Raw genomic sequence first — 15357 nt, 5'->3', positions numbered from 1 at the left:
CTGATTCTAACTACCCCAGGGCTTAGCAGAGTGTGTGGCATAGAGCAACTGATTAATAAATACCTCTGTCATCACTCTTCTTATTCCAGTCATGGTGATATTTTGAAAATCCCATCTGGAGCATAAATTCCATATTTTGAAAACATTTTTCTTTTGTCATGTAATAATGCAAAAGCCATCTAGAATAGTTTAATATTTTTAGATGATTAGTGGGGTGTTGAAGCATTGATTTTGATGTTCACTGACCACCTACAGTGTATTGGTTCTGTACAAACTGAAAAAAAAAATAAAGATGCAGTTCCAGAGATGATGATGGTAATTAAAAATTAAAAGCACACAACCTCACAACTTTTCTGTGTTGCTAGTTATCCTTTCAGGATGGTGTGATGAAACTAATCCACCAATCCTCTCAACTCAAGAAGATAAGATTGTTGTCCATCGCCATTGTAGACAATGTTAATGTCTACACGTTAACACCTGCATTTTATTTTAAAGAATGTTTGTGAAGTGTTGGTTCTTCAGAAAGATTTCTGGAGGACTTGATTGGAGTTCTATCTTTTAAGAAACAACCAATCCTGGGCTCCAACTCCATGGGAATGAAAGAAGAAGGCTTTTGCCCTTACGGGTTTCCAGCTCTGTGGGCAAAGCTCCTTTTATATAACCTGAGGGTTTCTGAGCTGGTGAAAAAGACCTCAAATCTGGAGCTCTTTAGATTAGGGATCTCTTCAAAGCCTGCTTGTGGCTCCCAAGCCACATCCCATTTTCTCCTCCACTAAAAGACCTGTCCTATTTTCACCTCAGCCCCACCTCAAAATAAAAAAAGCTGGCACCAAGGAAAATAATAGAATAAAATCCATTTTGTTTTTAAATGACCTGACATTTTCTTGAAAATATATCTAAAATGAGTGTCAGAAATAATCTTAAGGTGAGCAGCTTGGAGCAGAGGTGCCAATTTTTCATTGTGTGTGGATTTGTAGCGGGCAGAGATTTTAGAGATGATGAGGCTTGAGGCAGGGCAGTTTTCAAAGGGCCATAGAGCCTGTACTTGGGATCATCTCAACCCCATTTGGACACGTCTTGCCAAGTCTGGGAGTTCAGCCCCAAACGCTATGGGTCCATTGCCCTAGTGGAGTGGCCCTATGGTTTTTGAGACCTCATTTTGGTTTTAATTTAAATGTATGGTTAAGGAATAGCAGCATCTTTGCTTTCAGTAAAATTTTTGCATGGCACCCTAAAACAGTCAAATTTGCAACTCATTGAGAAGAAATAGTTAAAGTAGAGTCTCTTCCTCATTCTCAGTTTTATGAGGCATTTTCACATTTAGACCCTATCCCTGGATAAAACCTAGCTGGAGCCTGATCTGTGTTCTTGTAGAAGGACTTCCTACTGAAGACATGAAAAATGCTTTGGAGAAGACAGTTACACAATGGAATGACATTGTTCGGTGTCTGGAAGATGCGGCAAGAAAGATTCGACTCCAGGAGGACATAAATTCTTACTTCAGAGAGCTGGGTACCCTTGAAAAGACCATAAAAGAAAAGGAGGAATGGGTGAAAAATGCTTTGACCTCTTTGCAGCAGCTATCACCAGGCCTGAAGGACTCATGTCAGGTGGGTAGGCTAGCTTAGTTGCATCGTGGATGGTTTCTTTAGGCATTCCATCTTGAGCCATGCCTTTTTTAGTTTGATCTATGCCGGACATAGTCCCTATGAACTAATGTGTGTGCCTTTGTGCATTTTCTCCTCCATAGAGGGAGCTAACCCACTTACTGAGTCTTTGCCCACGTGTTGAAAAGCTGAGTGCCAGTTGCGTGACATTGAAGTCTCAACCTGCTGTTCCAAATTTCATTCAGAAAAGTCTGGACAGCTTTATGGATCGCTACACATCTGTCCGGCAGAAACTAGAAGGATGTCAGCAGCATTCGGAGAAAGGTATAGAGCCTGCTTCCTTTTTCACTTAGCTCTTTTTTCTTTGTTTCCTTTATAAGTCAATTTTGATTTTTCCCTTCAGGAAAGCACCAAGTACGGAACCAACTAACCATAGTGATCCTCTCTGTCTGCCCTGTTGTTTTTTAGATCTTGAATGTCATGGCCTAATTTCTCAATAGAACTACTCAAACTATTTTATGGAATTTATAAAAATGTGAATAGCTTTCACATTCTCTTTGGTCTCTTTCTTTTATAGTATTTAAGCACTTGCTATGTGTCAAGCCCTGTTCTGAGTGCTGAGGTAGATACAAGTTAATCAGTCCAGATACAGTCCCTGTCCCACATGGGGTCCACATTGTGAGTATGAGGGAGGATAGTCTTGCTGCACCTATTCTAATTTCAAAGTGCTATTTAAGTGATTCTTAAAATTACTTAAATTACCAGAAAGAGTTTAAAATATTTTAGGTCAGTTGGTGCCTTCCACTTGGCTGTATTTCTGTACACTTGATCACTACACTCTTTTCTTTGATATGATGCTTCTCTGAGGCTTTTAGAAATTCTCTCAACTCTTAGTATATGCACTCTTTGAGTGGAGGAGAAATTCCTCCCTGATTTTGTGCTCTTATTGCCACCCCCTCAGGAATGTTACTACACTGTGGACTTTATAATTGGTCATAGAGAAATAGTTCATTTCACTACACCTTGACTAAAAACAAGCAGAGTTTCTGTGTTGAAAGGAGGGTGCCTGGGCTCCCACTATAGTTCCATTCCTCCAAAGTTTCTGGGCTGTAGGGCTTTATTCAGCGCATTTAAATGTCCTAGTTGTTAAATGAAGTGCAAACGGCTCTTTTTCTCAGTTTTGTCTTCAAGATGGGCTTGGTGCTTGCCATGGATCAATGATAAACATTTGCCACTTCATTTCTTAACCTTTCCCTCTGGTTGGTAGCTTCTCATTGTGACCTAAAAAGAGGGTACCTTGCACCTCGGTACTGTAATGGATTTTTATTTTAATTTTTCAAATCCTAGATGCTTTTCAATTTGACTTACATAGTGTTCAACCACCAGAACATATCTGAACTTGAGTATCTGTAGTTTTCCATTCCAGATTGAATAGTACAACTTTAGTTTAATGTTTGTGACACTCCTCCTTCCCCACCCTGCCCAATCAGACTGTAAACTCCTTATGGAAAAGGAACGTATCTACCAAATTGTATTCTCCCAATCACTTAGCACACTGCTCTGCACAGAGTAAGCACTCAATAAATAACACTGAATATAATCAGCAACTTGTCTTTGGACTTAGGACCAGTAATGGATTTTAGGAGACTTGTGGTAAATCTTATTAATTTTATACTATGCTGTTTAATTTGGGGAAAGAAGAACAGACTAGGAAAGGATGGGTTAATTTGGTGAGCTAGCTTCTCTGCAAGATGTATTTAGGTGGGCCTTGCTCAGTGAAGGCAGAGGTGCTATATGTGATAAACTGGAAATGATTGTTGCGGTTAACAGTTGATACATAAATAAGGTTTTTCAATCTTAGCAGTGATGAAGTCATTGACTGGGCCTTAAAAAGACCAACTGGGAAATAAATGCTTTTCAAGAACTAACTGAAACTCTGCTAGATCCAAGTAATAGTAATTAATCTAGCTAACCAATAGTCTCTCAGTCTTACTACTTAAAGTTGAAGTGCTTGGAGAAGTATGGATTTCCTGTACTATTTTTTAAAATTAGATTATTTATAACAGAACTCAGGAGTCAACCTCGTCAGGGCTACATGGAGGCATTGCAGAGGCTGAAGGATGCGTTAAGTGATACAGAAAGCAGAGCTCAGGTCACTCTGAGTACCCTGAGTGACCCCAGTAAAGTGGAGAAAGCCCTGCAGCAAAAAAAGGTATGTGACTCAAGTCTTCTAGTATACCATAAATTCCTAAGTACTGAAAAATGCATTTTGTTTTTGTCTGGAGGCTTTTGTCTAAAAATTTGATTGTCAGGAACTCATAAAGTAAGTAGAAATAGTTAGACAACCAGACATTTTAGCTTAAGGAATGAAAACTCATTTTATCTAGCAACCTTATCAACTTTCCAGGCCCTCCTGGCCTTTGGAAAATAGAAAATGTAGGGCTTGCCAACTTTATAGTTAACAGACTAGTGAAATCTGGTCTTCCTCAACCTATTTCAAGGGCAGAAAGAGCCATTTAGAAGCTAGTCTTGGGCCGTGCTTTTGATCCTCTGGGAAATTCCTCCAATTAAACAGGTTTGCGCAGTATAGAAAGTCTGTGAATTGCTGATGACTGAGTTCTTGAAGTGGACATGCAGATGATTATGAAGTATGTTGCTGAATCAGCGAAGGGCAACCCTGAAGAAACCTGAGGTTTTGCACTTGACTGCACCTCTGAGATTTTTATGTATGGAACTGGAAATGATCATTCTACCTCACTGGTCAGGGATAGCCCAATATTTAAATAAGCAGCTGAGAAGCAGCGTGGCTCAGTGGAAAGAGCACGGGCTTTGGAGTCAGGGCTCATGAGTTCGAATCCCAGCTCTGCCACTTGTCGGCTGTGTGACTGTGGGCAAGTCACTTAACTTCTCTGTGCCTCAGTTCCCTCATCTGTAAAATGGGGATTAAGATTGTGAGCCCCACGTGGGACAACCTGATTCCCCTATGTCTACCCCAGCGCTTAGAACAGTGCTCGGCACATAGTAAGCGCTTAACAAATACCAACATTATTATTATTAGAAAACAAAATCAGTAAGGTTAGCATGGCCTTTGGGAGAATGATAGACCAAGTGTGTCTGTGAAAAGGCACAAGTTCACCCTGGAACAATAGTAACATTTAATTTTTTGTATGGCTGGGCAATTTAAATTAGAGAGGATATTTCTTCAGCAATTCCACCTATATCCCAAGTAAATTGCAAGACTGAACCATTCTGGAAAGGAATTCATCTGTCAGAATCAAAGCAATGTTTACCCCAAAACAGTTTAAACATATGGGCCATTAGAATAAAATTGTACATTTTTTTTTGAAAACAGGTAACCGAAAGAGTTATTACATGCCCAGTTAAAGTTACATGCCAAGAATACAACAGAAACTTTTTCAAAGATACAGTGAGGCATGACTTCAAGTAATGTGGAAAGCTTTACTTTAGCAAATATAACAATAGAATAGTAATAATTATGGTATTTGTTAAGTCCTTACTGTGTGCCAGGCATTATACTAAGCACTGGGGTGGATACAAGCAAATGGGGTTGGACACAATCCCTTGTCCCATATGGACCTCACAGTCTCAATCCCCATTTTACAGATAAGGTAATTGAGGCAAAGAGCCATCAGAAATGAAGTGGATCCCTGTGTATAAATCACAGTTTGGGAAAGGCAGAATTGAAATCTGTGCTGGAAAGAATCTAAATCCCTACAAATAACAATGTAATATAGGAAAATTTGGTCTTTATGTGTAGCCAGTGTAAATCACACTTGGGACAATTCAGCTAGCCTTGCAAATATGGATAAATTCTCATTGGCAGCAGTGTTATTTTCAAAGCAAAGAACAAATATTCAGCTGTACTAGAAATTTGCTCGTTTAGGTAGAGTTACCTTTATGTGAAACATGTTTAAATTGCCTTGTCTTGTACTTGGGGGTTTATTAGTTACACTTCCAATTTCTTAAACTGGTCATTGCTTTATCAACAAATTACTGATTTGGTAAAGTCTTTTTAGATTTTCCCTCATGCCTCCCTCTGCTGTGTTAATCAACTTTATTCATCCTGTTTTTATCAACTTTTTATATCCTAATTCTTTTTGTTTCCAGAAAATGGTTAAACTTTTCCCAAATGGATAAAATGTAAATATCTTAATTTTTCCTTAACAAATTAAACCAGAGGAGTTCACCTAATGATCTCTAATGTAGGGAAGCAGCATGGCGTAGTGGATAGAACACGGGCCTGGAAGTCAGAAGGTCACGGGTTTTAATTCTGGCTCCACCACTTGTCTGCTCTGTGACCTTAGGCAGGTGACTTCTCTCTGTGCCTCAGTTACCTCATCTGTAAAATAGAGAATAAGACTGTGAGCCCTATGTGGGACAGGGACTGTGTCCAACCCGATTTGCTTGTATCTACCACAGCACTTAGTAACAAATACCATTATTATTATTATTATTATTTTCCACCATGGCAAAAGTTTCCATTGGGTGGCAGTCTGCATCTTAGAAGGATTTTTGTTTTGGCCAGGCCACTTCATCCCAGGAGAGGGATCACCAAGGCAGCCTTAGGAGGATGAGGAATTCTTCCTGGAGTTCTAGTTGACTCTGCAAATCTTGGAAAGGAATTCTGGTGGTTCATCCCTATTATCTTACTTTAGTTATGATGGTTTTGTTTGTCAGACCTTTGTAGAATTGACCTGGAGGTTTTATTACATGTCCATACAGAATTACACTTGTATTCAGAATGATTTTCTATTGTTTACAGATGCTCGATGAAATACTTGAGGATCAAAAACCTGTGTTATGCCAACTTGCAGAAGAAGCAAAAGCTCTGGAGAAACAGACACCATCTGATTTAGGAAAGATCTATAAGCAAGAATATGAGACTCTAAAAGAAAAGTGGGACAAGCTAAAGAGCAAGGTTACAAAAGATGCTGATATACTGGAAGAAATCATTCCCAAACTGAGGGTGTTTGAGGTGAATTAATGATTCTTAATTGTTGGGGCATGTTAGATATTTGCCTACGTGTTAAAATTTTGAATGTTTAGTATTCCATTTTCCTTGATGATAAGAGGGTGCATTTGAATACAGATTAAAACACAAATAGATATTTTGACACTGACAGATGCTTTTTAGCAGAAATAGACACCAATCCTGATAATCACTATACTATTTCCCAGGGAAAGTAGGGTATAAATGACTGAGAAGAGTGCTCACATTCTCGTTGGCTTGAGCTAAAACAATTTAAAATATCTCACAGGTGGATACTGTAGCAACCTTTTCATCATTACTGCCTCTTTCTTCATAGACAGAATGGAGAAAACTTGAAGCTCAGAGTTGGATTTTAGAATCTGGACTTTGGGATACAGTAGAAATTGAAAAAGAGAGGATGATCTCTGTGGCTTTCAGTATTGGTTGGTGGGAAGCCACGCTATGAATCAAAAAGGTATTAAGGCAGCTTGGAGCAGAAATGATTAGATTGGAATGAGTAGAGATAAGAAAACAGTGATTAAAGGAGCAGCTATGAAAGATTCCTAATTAGTATAATGTGTAATAAAATGCTTATTCTCCCTCCTATTTAGACTGTGATCCCTATTTGGGAGCAGGAATGTGCATAATTTTACTATTTGTATCTTCTTCAGCCCTTTGCACAGTGTTTAGTACATTGTTTTGGGAAAGCAGCATAGTCTAGTGGCAAGAGCACCGGCTTGGGAGTCAGAGGATGTGGGTTCTAATCCTAGTTCCGCCACTTGTCCACTGTGTGACCTCAGTTACCCCATCTGTAAAATGGGGATTAAGACTGTGAGGCCCTTGTGGGACAGGGATTATGTCCAACCTGATTGCCTTGTAGGTATCCCAGTGCTACAGTGCTTGGCACATAGGCACTTAAATAATACCATAATTTTTAATTATTATTATTATTATTACCTATCAAATGCCACAATTATTATTATTAAATAAACAGTGGAATGTGTGGGAAGTATTATATTCTCCCAAGCACTTAGTACAGTGCTTTGCACATAGTAAGTGCCCAATAAATATGACTGAGGTAGGAAAGGAAGGAGTCAAAACTAATTCAGAGGTTCTTGGTGGATGGGCACACTGTTGATATTTCTAAACAAATTGAGGATAACAATGGGAAGGAGTCAGAAATGAAGATAACTTTATACTCTGTGAATGGGCTTTGAATGGTAGATGCCATGTCAATAGTAGAAGTGAGAACTGTATGGATTTTGTTTAAAAATTCAATGTAAAGAGCTAGAATCTAAAATCTTGATATTGTATAAGGTGTACAAGGGAGTTTGCAAAACTCCCAGTATTAAGAGGTGAAGAGGACAGGTAGTTAAAGGGGCTGAAGGAATAGATAGGAAGAGATAAAACAAGTTAAGCTAAAACAGTATTTTGAGGAAAGTGAGACTCATGATCAAAGGATGGTTTGGCAAGGTACTATGAAGGTCACTGGAGACGGTCATGTGGGCAGTTTCTGTTAAATGTCTAGGACAGAAACCAGCCTGGGAAAATAGTTCCCTAAGTATATTTACTTAAACATTAATAGTAACCTAAGATCTCATTAGGATAAAGCTTCATCCCTGAAGAGAAAATGTACTGTGCGTGTCTCAGTAGTCCTAGCTCATTACTTTTGGGTGAAGATTTTCTTTGCCTTATAAAGCTATGTGCTGTCAGATGGAACTTTTATAACTTCAAGAAAAAAACCATAACTTTTCTCCCCATAGCTACTAAAACTTTTGGTTCAGAGACAAGCATAGTGTTAAAGATTTGTTGCTTTATGTTGGTGTTGTCTTAAGGTCACCTCCTGTAATTCTAATATCTACATCTAGCTCAAAACTTTTCTGTTGAACAATGAGAGACTAGTACCAAAAGGTGCTAATAGTAATAGTAATAATTATAATAATAGTATATATTCTGTACTAAGCGCTGGGGTAGATACGAGATAAAGTCCCACAAGGGGCTCACAGTCCAAGTAGAAAGCAAACAAGTATTGAATTCTCATTTTGCATTTGAAGGAATTGAGGCACAGAGAAGTTAAGTGACTTACCCAAAGTCACACAGCGGGCAAGTGGCAGAGCCAGGATTAAAACCCAGGTTCTCTGACTCCCAGGCCCATGCCCTTCCCATTAGGTCATGCTGCATCCCTTCCACACTGTTTGCCAGATAGCTGTCATATTTTTTTATGAACTTAGAGCTGATGCCATCAAGACTGGTTCACAATACAACTCGAATATACAAGAGCTATTCTCAGCAAAGTAAGCACTGCATTGTCAACCACTGGAAGCTCTTCATGATCCTGGCCAAATGAATAGCCATTCATTAATTCATTGTCGTATTTATTGAGCTCTTACGGTGGCACACTGTGAAGGGATGTGGAATTAAGTTCATGATTATGGTCAAACGATGAGGGGTTGTAAGGGCTAAGCAAATCATGGAACACAGCCATGAGCATCCAGGCCCTTGATAAGTCTACGTGGATCATCTACACCCCTGTGTTGTACTTCTCAAGCATGAAGTACAGTGCACTCCAACAAATGAGGTGTTCAAAAACAATGTTACTATTACTACTGTCACCACTATTATGCCTCACTCTAGGATGTGATTATCATTTCTCTCACAGATGAGGTAGGACTCTTTTAGAAATGGCAGCAGTACTTGGAAATATAGTCTCCGTTCCATGGTTTGAGAAAGTCACTACTGAAAGTAGAACCATGAAGAATCATTAATATCCTGAATCTGACATATCTGTATAGAGGACAAGAATCAATCTGCTTTTTATAGAGTGCTTACTGCATGCAGAGTATTAAGTGCGTGGGAGAGTTCAATACAACAGAGTTGGTAGACACATTTCCTGCCCACAATGAATTTACAGTGGGGAAGGGCAGACAGACATTTGTACAAATAAATGTTATGAATATAATAATGGTATTTGTTAAGCGCTTACTATGTGCAGAGCACTCTTCTAAGCGCTGGGGTAGATACAGGGTAATCAGGTTGTCCCACATGAGGCTCACAATCTTAATCCCCATTTTACAGATGAGGTAACTGAGGCACAGAGAAGTGAAGTGACTTGTCCACAGTCACACAGCTGACAAGTGGCAGAGCTGGGAGTCGAACCCATGACCTCTGACTCCGAAGCCCAGGCTCTTTCCACTGAGCCACACTGCTTCCTCATAAGTGCTGTGTGGCTGAGGTAGGGTGAATACCAAGTGCCCAAAGGATACAGGTCCAAGTGCAGGAACCTAGGAAATTTGCAAGACATTTGTGCAAATTTTTTTTTAACATGAGGAATACGAAGGAAGTGCCACAGGATTTAAATAATTTAGTAATGTATTTATTAAGTGACTAATATGTGCCAAGCTCTGGGGTTGATACAAAGCCATCAGATAAAGTTCCAGCCCCACAAGGGACACACAACATAAGAAGTAGTTTAGTTGGATAGCATAGCATGCTTCCAAAGACAAAATGAGTGCAGAGAATCCAAGAGACTGGCCCGAGGTCACAGAGTAGGCCAGTGGCGGAGAACTCAGGGCTTTTGACTACTAGTCTGTAATCTTTCAACCATACCATCTACCTCCCTCTAGGATAGTAACTTTTCCCCTAGATCTTGTGAAGAAAGAAGTTTCCTGATTGGGGAAACTATTTTGGTAACTTACAGCTTTCCGAAGCTGCAAAGATTTTAGCCAGAATTATCCTGAATTCCTGGAATCATTAAGTGGCACCTTGGGCATGCTCTCGGCTGTTTAGCACTCACATTGCCCACAGTGAGCGCTCAATAAATGTGATTGAATGTCTCTACTGCATTTGTAGACTGTAAGAAAGCATCTGACAGCTCAGTCCACTTTGACTTTGGTAACTACCAAGTAAATTTGAATAAATAAGAAAGTTCACCAAGATGCTAAGGCCACTTCACAACAGCCCAGTCTTTTATGTTAGAGTTGAAAATATCTTTCCTGACCCATTCCTTATTGCTAATACAGGAACATTGTGTAATGGATACCCTCTTGCTCAACTTATTCTTTGGAGCCATAGTTGAAGAACCAGCAAAGGGCTGGAAACTGATTTTAGGATGTAGTCTCAGGATATACTTCCGTGAGAATCTCTTACCTCATAACAAGCTACATGTTGGTGCTGATGACTGAGTTCAGACACAGGGCCCCCAGAACACATGCAAATGATCATTAACCCCTGCAGCATCTGACAAGCACTATAGACAGATGAAAAGCTTAAAGAAGCCCCAGATAATGTGAGAGAGGAGATACATCCACAGTCTACAGGTTATGCAGAGATGAATTGCTGCACTGAATTATGCTAGCTCAGCAGTTTCTCTGGCCAATAATGAAGTAAACACCAAATCAAGGAGTCTAGCTGTCTTTTGGGAGACTGATTGAATAGGTCTGGTGCTAATGTGGCATCAAGCTCTAGGTGAACTGAACATCTTTGTTCACTCTTTAAATTATATATTATAAATGATTTATTCATATTAATGTCTGTCTCCCCCTATAGATTGTAAGCTCGTTATGGGCAGGGAAAGTGTCTGCTAATTATGTTGTATTGTACTCGTCCATGTGCTTAATACAGTGCTCTGCTCATAGTAAGTGCTCAATATATACCATTGATTGATTGATTGATCGATGGAGGAGGCCCACCTAAGGCACTACATGTGGCTCCTAAAGCTGTTTACTCAGTACAATAATAATAATGGTACTAAATGCATACTACATGCCAAGCACCACACTCAGCACTGTGATAGATAGACGACACAGTTTCTATCCCACATGGGTTTCACACTCTAAATTGGAGGGAGAATAGGTACTGAATCTCCATTTTACAGGTGAGGAAACGGAGGCACAGAGAAGTTAAGTGACTTGCCCAGTGTTGCACAGCAAGCAGATGCCAGAGTTGGGATTAGGAGCCAAGTCCTCTGACTCCTAGGCCCATGTTCTTTCCATTAGGTCAGACTACTTATCAGTATTCCTTTTATACCATATTTAATATCCAATTGTATGACAAAATCATGAACAATGAGGGATGCAGTTTACCAGAATTAACGTGTTGTGCATTACAGCAAAACTTGGCTAGGTGGAATGTATGACCTGTTGCACATGAGGTAACACAAAGGCATTAAATCAGACACTGCAGAGGCTGTGGGGATATTGTTAAGGGTTCAAGTAGAAAGGGTGCAGGACTGCGTAGTAGAACCCTAGTTCATCTAGTGCAAATCCTTGTATTTGGGATCATGTTCTAAGAGAACATCCTTAGGAACTAAAAGACAACAGTTATCATTTTCTGTAATTTAAAAAATGTTAACATTGCAAAAATATCAATTTTTGTTCCTGTATGTAAAACTTTAACAACTTTTCCCTTTCAGTTATTGATTGAATATACTTTTTATTTCCTGCTTATTATGTTTTATGACCATAATTATAGCTTTAAGTATATGTTTACTTACATGCTTGGGGGAGATGAAAGATTCTGAGATGGGACATAATGCTCTCTCATATGGGATTCACAGTCTACCTTACCTCTGTTTTATAGTTGAGAAATCTGAGGCCCAAAGAGGCTGAGTGGTTTGCCTAAGGTAACACAGCCCACCGTAGAATGTGGTCCTAAACCTGAGTCTCCCAATTCCCAATAACGTGTATTTTCCGCTAGATCATTCTCTCATTTGGAATTTTAGGTTGTTCTTAAAAGCCTATTTCTAAGGAAGGATATGATAAAAAGTTGAGTTTCCTCACTGTTTGCCGTCAAATTTAGTTATTGTAAGTTGATTGAATGTGTACTTTTCCTAAGAAATATTATCTTTAAAAAAACAATACAGGTAAGCTAATGAATACTACCAAACAAACAAGACAAAAAACATTTCATTTGAACCTTGCTTCCATTGTTGGGCTTGACTCTGGCCTGACTTGCAAAATGATTGCAAGAACCAGTCTGCTTCATTCAGTTGTATTTATTGAGCACTTCCTCTGTGCAGAGCACTGTCCTAAGCACTTGGGAAAATACAATAGAACAATAAACAGACACATTCCCTGCCCACAATGAGCAGTGCTGTAGACATTCCAAAAGGTGAAGGAAGGGGAGGAGGTGGGGAGAAATAAAACAAAACCCAAGAATCTAGCCTCAAATCATGCAGAGAGAAATTTGATAAAAATGAGACAGCTTTGCTTAGGTTTTTGGCTCCAAGTATATGTAGAGAAAAAGTCTTGGCAGTGTGATGTGGTGGGTCTCTGGAGTATGATTACTGCCAGGTTCTTTGTGTTATAAAGGTTCATTCTCTGTGCCAGGCATTGATCAGTCATGCGTTCTTTTTGGAATGGAAATTTTGGAGGGGTCCAAGATGAGTTAAAACAGTAAAGGGCTGTAGTTGTAGAGTGAAGCAGAGAAACAGTTTGCTCATGGGTTCAGTGCAAAAGGGTCTTTGTACACAGTAAGAGCTCAGTAAATACAGTTGAATGAATGAAAGAACAAGGTGTGAGACTGAAAGGCAGATAATAAGAACAGAGGCTGTTATACTATTATACTATCCAGTCGTCTCGGACCCACTGCGACTCCATGGACACATCTCTCCTAGAATGCCCCACTCACCATCTGCAATTATTCTGCTACCGTATCCTTAGACTTTTCTTGGTAAAAATACGCAAGTGGTTTACGATGGCCTTCTTTAGTGAAGTCAACTTGAGTCTCTGCCCTCGTCTCTTTCTCATGCCACTGCTGCCCAGCACAGGGGAGTTTTGGCTTGTAGCAGATTGCCTTCCGCTTGCTAGCCACTGCCCAAGCTAGGAATGGAATGGATATGAGAGGCTGTGCCAGTAATGAAATAAAGCAGACTCTCTTTGTGCCCTCTCCTCCATGCTGATCTTCTTTGCCTACTGATGGGGAAGAGGTGCCAAGGGGAATTTCTTATTTCATCTCTGGAGCTGACCCACAGTCCCAAGGGAAAGAGAGATATAAGTAGAGAAAGAGGAAGCAAGGAAGACCTATGAAAGAGGCTCTCTGTTGACTCTTTCTATAGTTTCTGCACCCCTTTTGGAGGTGGGGCTGGTCATCACAACCACTTCTCCTCATTCGTACATTCAGTTGAATTTATTGAGTGCTTAACTGTATACAAATAACTGTAATAAGAACATTCCTGAAGCATGTTTCCCATCCCAGGCCACTTAAAGTTGATGGGAGCCCAAGTGAACATTCCAATCCCATTCCTGATATGTGAAGTTGAAAAATTTGTGGGGTTGGGTGAAGGCACTACCGCAGAGACTTCTCTTGGGGCTTCAGGGAATGGTGTAGGAAGCTCAGACCTCTTTAATCCTAATTGTGCCTCATCTCTTAGATACTGTAGATTGGTGTGCATTCTTAAAGTCCTCAGTAATATCTCCATTTCTCTCATTATCCTAGATTTGTATATTAAGGGCTTAACCAGCATTATATAGGAAATCCTTAGTGTGAGCTTGTACAACTGTTTACATTTGAGATTATTGAAGGTAGACACTGGCAAGAGGTCCAAGCCCTGCAACTTTTTGAAAGTATGATCACATACCTGGTTGTCATCTTATGAGTTCTTGAGCAGAGGACAAGAGGGTGGGCAAGTATTTTTCCTTCCTCCCCTTTTACTTTTTTTTCTTATTCTCCCAACCATAATCTCCCCACTAGATTGGAAGCTCCTTGAGGGCAGAGAACATGTCCACCAACACATATTGTAGTCTCCCAGGACTTAGCACAGAGCTCTGCACACAGCATTTAATACTGTTACTACTACTACTCTATGTTTTTCCATTCTCTTTTCAATTCCCTAGTAGTTTGGGTGAGTGTTTAAAAAGTAGGAAGCAATCTTGTACGTTGTTATTCATCATCTTGTATCATATCTGAGTAAACTTAATGAATGTGTTGAAGAGAAGCATGTCTCCTGATGAGTACATAAAATGCCTATGCAGTTCTTAGTGTTCTCAATAAAATAGTAACTTTTACAAGTGCCAGTTTATGGTCAATAAACATATGTAAGTTGCTATATCTATTTATATCATATTATATATATATGTATATATATATCTGTATCATAGCTGTATCATATAGCTAACTGTATCATATAGTGGGAGAGGCAGGATTAGAACCCATGACCTTCTGACTCCCAGGCTCATGCTCTATCCACTATGCCATGCTGCCTCTCTGCATATCTAGCCGCATCGTATACATATCTAGCTGTATTATATGTAAGCCTGTCAAAGGGCAGGGACTGTCTCTATCTGTTACCGATTTGTACATTCCAAGTGCTTAGTACAGTGCTCTGCACATAGTAAGCGCTCAATAATTACTACTGAATAAATATATGGGTATGTGTGTACACACACGCACACACAAATAGTTCTTTCTATCATGAGAAGCGTTTTGCAGTTTGGAGGGGTGAAAATATGGATGCTATGATACAAAACTCATTCTTTGTAATTTACTAAGAGGGACCAGATCAAACTGAGGGAAAATGATTATATGAGAAATAGAAATGATGCTATCAAAGTTTTCTGAAGTTCCTTTTTTCAGGAGCAGTAGATCTTGAAATGCAGTTGGCTGTTTGTCACTGAGTAATATCCTCTTTCATTTCTGTGTTCGATTCAGGCTGATTCAAAAGTCATTCAGAAGTGGATGGATGGTGTGAAAGATTTCTTAATGAAAGAACAGGCTGTCCAAGGAGATTGTGATGGACTTCAAAGGCAGCTTGACCAATGCACA

The 15357-nt window shown here is 39.6% G+C and overlaps 1 protein-coding gene across 4 annotated transcripts in view; it reads left to right on the top strand.

The window, feature by feature from the left end:
* Positions 1–15357, top strand: part of UTRN (utrophin) — a 609179-nt gene that overhangs the window by 181598 nt on the left and 412224 nt on the right. For all 4 annotated transcript variants that reach the window (XM_029047836.2, XM_029047843.2, XM_029047848.2 and 1 more), the window contains 5 exons: positions 1375–1610; positions 1751–1931; positions 3674–3819; positions 6391–6603; positions 15244–15357. In XM_029047836.2, the coding sequence (XP_028903669.1) occupies positions 1375–1610; positions 1751–1931; positions 3674–3819; positions 6391–6603; positions 15244–15357 (890 nt within the window). The remainder of the gene's footprint in view (positions 1–1374; positions 1611–1750; positions 1932–3673; positions 3820–6390; positions 6604–15243) is intronic.

Source organism: Ornithorhynchus anatinus, chromosome 2 (assembly GCF_004115215.2).
Source record: "Ornithorhynchus anatinus isolate Pmale09 chromosome 2, mOrnAna1.pri.v4, whole genome shotgun sequence".
Taxonomy (NCBI): Eukaryota; Metazoa; Chordata; class Mammalia; order Monotremata; family Ornithorhynchidae; genus Ornithorhynchus; species Ornithorhynchus anatinus.
The sequence above is the reverse complement of the archived record's forward strand: the minus strand, read 5'-3'. Positions and strand labels throughout refer to the sequence as shown.